General features: G+C 48.6%; 1 protein-coding gene across 1 annotated transcript in view; it reads right to left on the bottom strand.

Annotated features, from left to right (window-relative positions):
- Positions 1–252: 252 nt before the first annotated feature.
- Positions 253–11,603, bottom strand: part of LOC119253163 (class I histocompatibility antigen, Gogo-C*0101/C*0102 alpha chain-like) — a 20,954-nt gene continuing 9,603 nt past the window's right edge. Inside the window, 4 exon segments of the mRNA XM_054698090.1 lie at positions 253–605; positions 1,162–1,305; positions 1,308–1,436; positions 1,667–1,936. Coding sequence (XP_054554065.1) covers positions 253–605; positions 1,162–1,305; positions 1,308–1,436; positions 1,667–1,936 — 896 coding nt within the window.

The following is an 11,603-nucleotide window of genomic DNA, read 5'->3' as shown; positions in this document are numbered from 1 at the left end:
AGGCCACACACGTGTGTGGACTATACTCCCAACTAACCAAGTTCTCCCTGGGACATGAAAGCCCCCAGTGGACAGATCCCCCACTCCCTTCCCTACCTGAGCGCTTCTTCCTCCACATCACAGCTGCAGCCACGGCAGCTCCAGTGAGCAGAGCTCCAAGGAGAACCAGGCCAGCAATGATGCCCACGGTGGGGATGGAGGACTGAGGGGGCGCTGGAAGGGAAGAGAAGGGGAGACCCTGAGCCCCAGGCCTTATCCTGTCCCTCTAAAAGCCTCCAGAAGGGCACTAGATGTGCCTGAGAAGCTCTGTTCCCAAGTTCCCTCCTTACCCCATCTCAGGACTCGGGGCTCCAGCAGCCCCTCATGTTGTACATGGCATGTGTAGCTCTGTTCCTCTCCAGAAGGCACCTTCACAGCCGCCCATTTCTGGAAGGTTCCATCCCCCCCAGGCCTGGTGTCCACCAGCTCCGTGTCCTGGGTCAGCTCCTCCCCATCTCGCTGCCAGGTCAGGGTGATCTCCGCAGGGTAGAAGTCCAGGGCCCAGCACCTCAGGGTGACCTTATGGTCAGAGGTGAGGTGGAGGGTCACATGTGTCTTTGGGGGATCTGAGGAGAAGGGTCAAAAATTCACACTTTGAGTTTTTCCTTCCTGGACACTGAAGCAGCCTCACTGACCATCCTCAGAATGGACATGACAATTGGTTTGGAGGGAGAAAGCACAAAGCCTAGCAACCAGCCTGGTCTAGAGAATCTGGGATAATCAGGTGAGAGCCCAGGGTAGGAGGATGCAGGTCACTGCGGAGAACACAGACTTTTGCTCCTGACCTGGGTGGAGGGTGAATGACACAGAAAGGCAGATGCAGAAATGTTCTCAGACCAAAAACAAGCCCTTGAAAGAGAAACTCATGGTTCCCAGGATGCCGGGTCAAAAGATCCTGGGAAGAGTTATTTCAGGATGGCCTCCCCTCCCTGGGGAGAGACTGGATTCCTTGACTGTCCAGAAAAGTGGTGTCTTCTGGGCGAGTCTCTCTCTAGCACAGAACATGCAACCCAGGGGGACTCTCCCTCTCTGCCCAGAAAGCAGCTGCTGTTCTGCCCATTATTCCATTTTCCCTGTGGGGGCCAGAAGAGGGGAGGTCCGAGGCCTCTTGGCCCCTCTTACCTGTGCGCTGCAGCACCTCCTTTCCCGTCTCCAGGAGTCTGCGGAGCCACGGGAAGCACCTGCTCTGCACACTGTGCCTGACGCGCTCGGCCCTGCCCGCCGCCTCCCACGCGCGCTGGGTGATCTGAGCCCCCGAGTCCGCGGGGTCCAGGAGCGCAGGTCCTCGCTCAGGGAGATGAAATCCGCGCCGTCGTAAGCGAACTGGTCATACCCGCCGAGGAGTCTCAGGTCTGGGCTCACTTCACAGCCAAACATCCTCTGGAGGGTGTGAGACCCTGAAACCCACCCCTGTGGTCAGCCCCGAGGTCACCCCACCCTCTCACCCTGAATAAACCTAAACTGAAAATGAAATGCAGACAGGAATGTCCCGCGTTCTCTGCCCGGGGGAGGGTCCTGGCAGATCCACCAGCCTCGAGGGGCCAGTGGACCCTGAGACTCAGGAAACCCCGGCCTTAGGGTGGGAATGGGGGGTGACCTGACCCTGGCCCCGCTCCGCGAAGCTCACCGTCCTCGCTCTGGTTGTAGCGGCCGCGCAGGTCCCTCAGGAGCGCTTTGAACCACTGCGCGTTGTCCCTTTGGTTCTGAGTCTCCTCGTCCAGGTCCTCCTGCCCCACCTGCCCCGCCCAGGGCGCCCGCGGCTCCGCACTCTGGCCCGGAGAGTCGCTGTCGAACCGCCTGAACTGCGTGTCGTCCACGTAGCCCACGGCGATGTAGCGGGGCTCCCCGAGGCCGGGCCGGGACATCACGGTGTGGAAAAGCCTCAGGGAGTGGGACCCTAGGGGAGGGAGGGAGACACCCGGGCTGACCCTCCTCTCAGCGTGGATCCAGGGCCCAGGGAGATGGGCCTGGAGGGGAGAAAGGGGCGGGGCCGTGAGAGTGAAAAGGGGCGGTGGGTCAAGAAGGGCCCAGACTCAGGGGACCAGCGCACGCAGGGGAGGCGGGAGGGACAGAAGGGGCCAGAACACAAGGGGCCTGAAGGAGTACAGAGGTTGGCAGCAGATGAGCCTTTCCTGGGGTCCTGCACCCGCAGTGGGCTCCTTGCTCCTCCCTCCTGGAGCAACAGTGTCCAGCTGGACACGCACTCACCCGCCCGGGTCTCCATCAGGGCCAGGGGCCCCCAGAGCAGCAGCAGGAGGGTGAGGGGCATCACACCCCATCCAGGGGCCTGGGGAGAAGGAGTCCAGGAGGGTCCTTGGAGACTTTGTCACTGGAGCAGGATGATGCTGATTGTCTTCCCTGGACACCCCCAGGAAATGGGGAGAGAGAATGGGGGTGAGTGTGGGGTCATCAAGGCTGCACCACCCCACAGAGCCTGTGAGAGGGAGACATGATGCTGCGACAGTGTGACATCCACAGACAGGGGAGGCTCCACATTCCCTTCCCCACCTTCGGGAGGAGTGGATTTGGGCTGGGAGAGGCAGTAGCCTGGAGGAATGAACTAAGTGCTAGTATTTTAGATAATTGTGACTATTTTTATTAATTTTATTTTTTAAAAAAGATTTTTTTTTTTATTTATACAAGAACTGAGGTACAGGTCAGAGGTGCCGGAGGGTGACAAAATTCACTAGAGACGGAGCAGGGTGCAAAACAGGCAGACGGACCAAAAACACTGCTGAGGGGAGCCGCGGGTGAGACAGGAGAGGTCTGCCTCTCCATGTGGGTATCTCCCTGTCTGGCCAGGAATCAAACCTGCGCTGCAGAGGCTGCGGACAGCTTCACAGCGCTGAGCTCAACCCGCTGCACCACTGGGGAGGCCAAATAATTGTGAATATAGACACTAAATTAAAACTATATAGGTAGTAGTAGCTCGAAGATTATTTGCAAAGTGAAACCTGAAATAATATCAGGGAATATTTCCTATTCTGTTACATTTCCATAGGCCTCTCTTACATAGTGGTTGGAACTTGTGCTAATGTATGATTTTTTTAAGGTGATACATTGTTTCACTAAGTTACGTAGATCTTTAGTGTTAATTGCACTGGTATCAAGTGATAAAAAAAGTTTTATGTTTTAATCACAAACACAAAAGAAAAATTTGTACTGTAAGTTGTCAAGTAGTGATGGCACTCACTGTTTCATAATCCTGGTTTTCACTGAGAGCTTACATTTTATCAGGCAAAATTACTGTCATTTGTCAATTGTTGATTTTCTTCAACAAGCAGACATTCATTTTGAGGAAAGTGCCTGCTAATTAACCAAATTTAAATAACCTTAATTTTTGCCATTCATCCTTTCAGATAAGATTGGTATTGCCCACAAATAAAAAGAGTCTAATTCATCTCATACAAATATTTTCCTCAAGACACGGTGCTTGGTGACGCGGCAGAAGTGCTCTGTGTGTCCTTCCAGGTCAGCACACCAGATATTTTAAAATGTGGAGTTGAGGATGACACAATAATGAAGATAACTTTTAATGCTTTTTCCAGGACAATTTCAAGTGAAATGGGCTTTAATTTTTGTTTCTTCAGGTAAGTGCTGGTGAAGAATTACTGCTTCTTCCCCGGGCACCAGCGAGGGTCCCACATGGCGCGCAGACCTCTCCTGCCGCCCGCTGCTCCCCTCAGCAGTGTACTTCGGTCCTTCGGCCTGCTCTGCTCCCCGCTCTGGCTCTGGTGAATTCTCTCACCCTCCCGCGCTTCTGACTGTACCCAGTGCTTGTATAAATAAATAAATAAATCTTAAAAAAAAAAAAAAAAGAATCACTACTTCTGCAGTGGTACTATAAGCTCCACTCTTGCTAAATTTTACCTCAGCAAATGCCAAAATAGTGAAAAGACAAATGGTGTCTAAGTGATGTTTTGAAAATAGTTTTTTTTTTAATTTTTTAAAAAGATTTTATTTATTCATGCATGTAAGAATCGGGGTACAGGCCAGATGTGTGGGAGTGTGAGAGTATTAACCAGAGACAGAGTCGGGAACAGAACAGGCAGACTGACTGAATTCCACTGCTAAGGGGAGCAGCAGGCGAGACAGGAGAGGTCTGCGGACAGCTTCACAGGGCTGCGCTGAACCCCTTTCCCCACCAGAGAGACCCCTGTTTTGAAAATAGTTTTATCTCATGGATCCCATGAAAGGTTCTGGGTGATTTCAAGGGCTCCACAGACCACACTTTGAGAAATGCTTCCCTCAGGAAACCAGGGAGCATCTCCCAAGTGTTCTCTGCCTTTGCCTCCTCTTCACTTCCCAGCATCCCTCTCCCTGGCTGGCTCCTGCCTCCCCAAACTGCCTCCCCTGCAGATACAATGGGGAGCAGAGCTAGGACCCTGGAGACATGGAGCTTGCACTGTCAGGAGAGATGATCACTGAGTAAAGGTGACAAAGACACGTGTAAACTTGACCTGAGCCACGCGCAGGGAGGAAGGAGCATGTTTATTGTGACAGCAGAGAAGCAGGAGCCTAACACTATTATCAATAGTATCAAGAGATGTAAAAAAAATGTTGAAAACAAATTAAGTATAAGGAAATCAGATTTTCTCTCTTCCCACAGCTGTCACTCCTGCCCCTGACACATCGTGCTCTGAGCCCCACAGACCAGCCTGTCCCCTCTTCCCTCAGCCCCCCTCCAAGTCCTGCCACAGGACTCGACCACATTGAGGAGACCTGTAGCCTAATGTGCCTCCTGGTCCTGCCCCATGCTCACCCTCATCTGCTCTTCCCCTCATTTATCATGCTCTGAAGGACAGGCCTCCCCACGATGTTCAGAAATGTATCCCCAAGACAAACCACTTTGGCATGTGAATTATTTCCATCTGAGGTCCACCAGGGGTTGGTCTTAAGAAACGTTTACCACTTTATGACTACCTACTATGAAAAACTGCTGGTCTTACCCAAAATCAGGGTTATTACCAGAAACGAGCTTTGCACCCGAGAAAACTACCTACATGTCAGGGCAAACATATTTACAGGACATCTGGTCTTCATCATATGAGCCACCCTCTCCTTACCATGTGACCCCTCCTCTCTCCTGGAGGCCCCAGGGTCCATCTCACTCAGCTCAGGAGACACACCCTTGTTTCCCACAGGGATTTCAGACACTCATTTAGATGTAGATTCCCTATGCATATACAGGGAAATTTGGGTATTTTCTAGTACAAAAAAATAAAGAAAAAATTATGAAATTTCATGTGCTTAGAATAAGAGTTCTTGAAAATTAGAGATTTGATCATAGAAATGTATAAATCAGTAGATGAACTGGAATATTGAAGTCTCACTCCCGCTAAATAATGTGAATGTAAAGGAAATGACAAGCAGAGAGAAGACCTACAAGAAACTGAGTCTATCCACCAGAAGATTCCAACTAGTTAATAATACAAGTGTCTAAAAGAATGGAGAGTAGAAATTAAAAAAGTTCAAGAAAATCCCTGAGCATTCACAGATAAAATGTGCACGCTGAGTGTCTTACCCGGGTTCCTCCTGCAGAGGATGAGCAGCCCCACACCATGACCTGCCCAGGGACTTTCAGAAAGAGGCTGGAGAAGGACAGACCTTGGGGCCCTCAAGAGACAGACCTTGGGGCCCTCAAGAGACCATCCTCCAGAAGGCCCTGGAGCCAGGCCTGCCCAGTCCTCAGGGGAATCCAGCCCAGACTCCATGTCAGGCCCAGATGAGGCAGGCTCTGGGGCTACAGACATTCACTTCAGCTGTTCGTGGTCTCAGGGGTTCTTTCCATGTCCCTCCTCTAGTGGGCAAAGGACTCTGGTGGGCAAAGGAGAGACAAAGATGATGGACAGAGAGAACAGGACACAGGATATCAGCCACAGGGGAGTGGGGACAGGAGAGAGGCCAAGGGTGAGGTGAGGGATCCGGGCCTTCAGCTCTGCCCAGGTGAGCGGGACCCAGGTCCCGGGGGACAGGACTGAGGCTGTGGGACAGGGTGCCCAGGATGAAGTGGGCAGAATAGCTGGTGTGTGTGATATGTCCACAGAGATTATGACCCTAGGGTGGTCTTGGGGGTGATTAGGAATGAGCACAGTAGGAACTAAGCTAGTGAGGGAACAAGGTTAATTATAACTCCAGGGGCAATAAAAAAATCAATCCAAGAAGAAAAAGCATCCTGGTCTATTCACTGCTCAGCTGTGACTGGTTCTCATGTGGTCATAATTGTATAAACCCTGGATCCTGGTGTGTCTCTCAATAACCTGCCAGAGGGACCACAGGGGCAAATACCTGTGCTGTGGATCTGAGGGGCCACCTTGAGGCCTTCTTGCCACTCAGCCAGCTCCCAAGGCCTGGGCAAGAGGCCTGGGCGGTGTGGGCAGGGACTTCTCCAAGGTCCTGGCTGAAAGATTCCATGTGAAGGAGCAGAGAGCAGGGCGACCTTCAAGGGCCCTAGAAAGGCTGCCAGGAGACAGTGACAAGCCTCCCCAGGGAGGAGGCTGCAGCTGCTCACCAAAGAGCTGAAGCACCAAGAGGAAGCAAGTCACAAGGCCCTTCAGAACATGCCCTCATGCTCTGTGGTGCCCCAGCCCTGACACAGGAGACAACTTTCCTGAAAGACACAATTCAGGGTAAGGAGGACATTAAACAATGTGAACAGGATGCATCTCAATCTATGTAGGTGTTGGCAGAGTCAGACCAGGCCAAGTCCAGAGAGCAGCTGCTGCAGAACATCCAAGAAGCAGATGCTTGAGAGTGTTGGGAGCTGTCACTGAGGAGACACTGAAAACTCAGACAGAGCTGTGATTTCTGCCAGGCTGACAGGCATCCAGGACAGCTTAGTGGTGGTCTCCATCTTCCAGGCTACTCAGAAAAATGGGTGCACTTCAAGGCTTTGAAGGACAGGCTGGAGGCCTTGACCTGCCCCCAGAGTGTGGCCACATTCACCACTCAGTCTGTGGTATTTTATGAACATTTTCAAGCACACAGGAAAATTGACATAACATCGTAGAGCACAAACACCTAGATCCCATAATAACATTCGACATATTTGTTTTATCAATTATCTTTGTCCATGGATCCATCTCTCTATTTATTCATCTTATTTTTCTGATGCATTTCAAAGTTAGTTGCAAATGCCAGTATCTTTCTTTTTTAAATTTTTTTTTAGATTTATTTTATTTATTTATACATACATGAGCTGGGGTTCAGGCCAGAGGTATGGGGGTGAGAGACTTCACCAGAGACAGAGTGGGGAGCAGAGCAGGTGGATCTACCAAAATACACTGCTGAGGTGAGCAGGGGGTGAGACAGGCCAGGTCTGCTGCGTCATATATGGGTTAAATCCAAGGCTGGGGTTCGAACTCTTGTTGCAGTGGATTCCAATAGCTTCACAGTGCTGAGACTTAATCCCTTGTGTCACTAGGGAGGCTACACATTTCATTTGTCTACACTGAGCGCCTCCAATTATCAACTAGAATTCAAATTGTGTTAAGAATTTTTTTTGGACTTTTTTAATTTTTAAAATAAATTTTATTATAATATTCCCCATGCAATTGCAACCCCCTTATTTTGACCCCAATCCCTCCCCTCCCCGCACCCCATTCCCCATAGAGTGTCTCTGGTTCATAGTTGTTGATTTTGATTTTCACTTTCTTATAGTTTATTCATTTTCCTGGTTTATTTAAGTTCTCTAGATTCCTGCTATGAGTGAGACCATCCGTATTTTCTTTTTTCTTTCGCTTATTTCGCTGAGCATGATCCCTTCCAGCGCCATCCATGTTGCTGCAAATTGCATGTGTTTATCATTTTTGAATGCTGAGTAATATTCCATGGTGTATATGCACCACATCTTCTTGATCCAGTCATCTATTTTTGGGCATTTGGGTTGTTTCCAAAGCTTAGCTATTGTAAACAGTGCTGCTATAAACCTAGGGGTGCAGGTGCTCTTTGGAATTGATGTTTCTGTGTCCTTTGGGTAAATACCTAGGAGTGGAATTGCTGGATCATATGGAAGCTCTATGTTTAGTAGGTCAAGAACTCTCCACACAGCTCTCCATAGTGGTTGGACCAGTTTGCACTCCCACCAACAGTGCAGGAGAGTTCCTTTTTATCCACAACCTCGCCAGCATTTGTTGTTGCTAGTTTTTTTAATATGTGCCATTCTCACTGGTGTAAGATGGTATCTCATGGTAGTTTTTTTATTTTATTTTTTTTTATAGAGGCATGTTTTATTTGTTTGTTTGTTTGTTTGTTTGTTTCGTTTATACATGCACTGGGTAGAGTCAGAAGCGCGGGAGGGTGAGAGGATTCACCAGAGCCAGAGCGAGGAGCAGAACAGAAGGACCGAAGTACACTGCTGAGGGGGAGCAGCGGGCAGTAGGAGAGGTCTGCGCGCCATGTGGGACCTCCTCTGGTGGCCGGGGAGCAGCCGGGGATCGAACTGGCGCCGCAGAAGAGCGCGGGCAGCTTCTCAACCCAGCACTCAACCGCTGCTACACCGGGGAGGCCCTCTCATGGTAGTTTTGATTTGCATTTCCCTGATTACAAGTGATTCCTAGAGGTCACTGCAGGAGGAGGTGCAGCAGGTATATCTTCAGGGGATTTTGCTGTTCTCCCCCTGCGCGCTGGTTGCCCAGCCGGACCTAGGGACCGTGGCTTCCATTAGCCCTAAGGGTCACTGCAGGGGGAGGTGCAGCAGGTCCTCCTTTGTTTTTTTTTTAGAACGGAGTTGGTAGGCGTACATGTCACGTTGAAGGCGGTAGATCGACCTGTGAAGTGAGCGGACACAGAGGGGAGTTAAAAGACAAAGGAGAAGGACAAGTAGGGAAAGAGCAATGAAGGAAAGAACAAGATGATACCAGTGAGTAGGAGTCAAAGATTGGAGAGTAGAAGCTAGAGAATGGGCAGAGGAAGAGACTGAAGTACCCAGATGAGATTTACTGACAGCAGAAATTTCAGATTGGAGAGACGAGAGATACCTGCTGTACCTCCTCCTGCAGTGACCTCTAGGAATCCCTAGGTCCGGCTGGGCAACCAGCGCGCAGGAGGAGAACAGCAAAAACCGCCTGAAGACATAGATAAGACGGAAGCCTGTTGAAAGATAACGACCACCAGGAGCCACTACAGGAATGCTGTCTGCACGGAAACTTATCTCACCTTCTCTAGACCCACAAACTATTCTAATACAACTGTCTCTCTAAAATCTTTTCTCTTTCTCTGTTTAAAAGGTCATTGGTTTGCCGATTAAAAAACAACATACGAAATCTAATAACTAGGCTGATTCAAATGAAACATTACTAAACTCTGTGTATTAATAGAACTGCTAGCTTAATAATTTCTCTGTTGTATACTTAGCCTTGTTAGTATTAATCTAAATGATAAAAATATTACATTGTGAAAAGTAAAATTCACCCCTGTTAATTAATAGTAATAGTGAGTAGTTAAAACAAAAAGTAATCATATAAAACAAAAAAGAAAATTAATAGCTAACTACTTAGGAATGCGCCTGGGTCCAGATGTAAATCACTGCCCTGTCAAAGATAAGCTAAACCTATAAGCAAGCTGATTTCTTCACTGATGTTCGCCATTCCTATGCTTTTAGAAAACATATATATACTGGTCACCAACTCAAAGAAAATTACACTCAGATTTTCACTCTTGAAGTGTGTCTGTTTGTCATTTCTTTAACCGAATCCCTGACCACCCTGCGCAGTCTCTCAACCCTGAGACGGCCTCATCGTTCACTGCTGTGCTGGTCGCGGCACACCCTCATCAGTCCCTCCTGTGGTGTCATCTCTTACCAGGTTCTGTTTTGTTCTCAACCAGGCAACAACAGTGCCCAGGGCTCTGATGTGTCTCTCAGCCCCTAAAGCATCTTTTAAAATGAATGTGATGAGGGCCCTCCACGGTGGCGCAGTGGGTTGAACGTAGTGCTGTGAAGCTGTCCGCAGCCTCCGCAGTGCAGGTTCGATTCCCGGCCAGCCAGGAAGACTCCCACTTGGCAGGGCAGACATCTCCTCTCTCGCCCGCTGCTTCCCTCAGCAGTGCTTTCAGTCCGTCTGTCTGTTCTGCTCCCCACTCTGGTGAATCCTGATTCACCAGATCTGGTGAATCAGGACTCTGGTGAACCCTTTCACTCTCCCGCGACTTGGCCTGTACCCCAGCTCTTATATAAATAAAAAAAAATTAAAAAATGAATATAATGAAGCTTCTGTTGTTCACACCCTGGACAGCACCTGGTATTGTGCAGAGTTTGCATTTTCAGTCTCTCCTAGGCGTGATGGTGTCACTGTTCTTAACTGTGATAGTGCGTTTGTTCATATTTTCACTTTTCTATGAATACAGTTGCCGTTTGTATAGAAGTTTGTACATTTTTACAGATGAGGTGCCATTCATTTATTACACTATTTTTGTCCTTATTAAAATTGGGTTATTTCTTTCTGATCATTGAGTTTTCGGCATTATTTGTAGATACAGTCCTTTGTCAGATTCGTGATTTGCAAATGTTTCCCCCCAACTCTGTGACCTGAACTCTTTACTGATGGGAAAACGAACACTATTGCCAGACAGGAGCATGGAGATACATATATTTGGAAGAGAAAAGATAAATTGCTAGGTTTTGAGCAGATACTGGCTGATTGGGGTGTTGGGGGTGGAGGGGAATGACTTATGCATATCCTTGAGTGTTATTTAAATGTCCTTGTATGAGCATGAAATATGCTTTCTAAAGTAAATTGCACTTCATTCCTCAACTTATAAAACTCTTCACACATCATGACCAAATCACGTGTTAAGACCAGACTGACACGTGGGTTACAAGTAATGGACCTGCTCGTCATAGTTGCAAAGTCCTGGTTTCCCTTTGGGTTTACTGTGGTATTGTCCATTCTTGGGGTGTTGGACACGTGTAATGACCTGTGTCCATCATGAGAATATCATACAGAGGATTTTCACTGCCCATAGTGTCTTCTTTCTGTGCTCCAAGGATTCAAAAGCAAAAGGAAACAGTGGAATCACATCAGACTAAAAAGCTACATAGTGAAGGAAGCTATCCTTAAAATGAAAAGACAATATCAAATTGGAGAAACTATTTGTACATCATCAATCCAATAAGGATTTAATATCCAAGATCTACAAAGAACTCCAAAACAAGAAACACCTCAAAACAGAGGAGAGGAGCTAAATAGGTACTTTTCTAAAAAAGATACACATGTGGCCAATAGATATATGGATACAAGTTTATCATCATGTGCTGTCAGAAAAATGCCAATCAAACCACATGAAGGCCTCCCCTGGTGGCGCAGCGGGGTGAGCACTGGGCTGCGAAGCTGCCAGCAGCCTCTGCAAGCCAGTTTGATCCCCGGCCGCAGGCGAGGGTCCCACATGGTGCAACAGACCTCACCTGCCCTCCTGCTGCTCCCCTCAGCAGTGTATTTCTTCGTCAGCCTGCCTGTTCTGTTCCCTGCTCTGGCTCTGGTGAATTCTCTCACCCTCCTGCGCTTCTTACTGTACCCAGTGCTTGTTATAAATAAAAAATAAATCTTTAAAAAATAATAAAACCACAG

The sequence above is a fragment of the Talpa occidentalis genome, unplaced genomic scaffold (assembly GCF_014898055.3).
Source record: "Talpa occidentalis isolate TD23 unplaced genomic scaffold, MPIMG_talOcc4v2.1 talOcc4.2, whole genome shotgun sequence".
NCBI classification, from domain to species: Eukaryota; Metazoa; Chordata; class Mammalia; order Eulipotyphla; family Talpidae; genus Talpa; species Talpa occidentalis.
The sequence above is the reverse complement of the archived record's forward strand: the minus strand, read 5'-3'. Positions and strand labels throughout refer to the sequence as shown.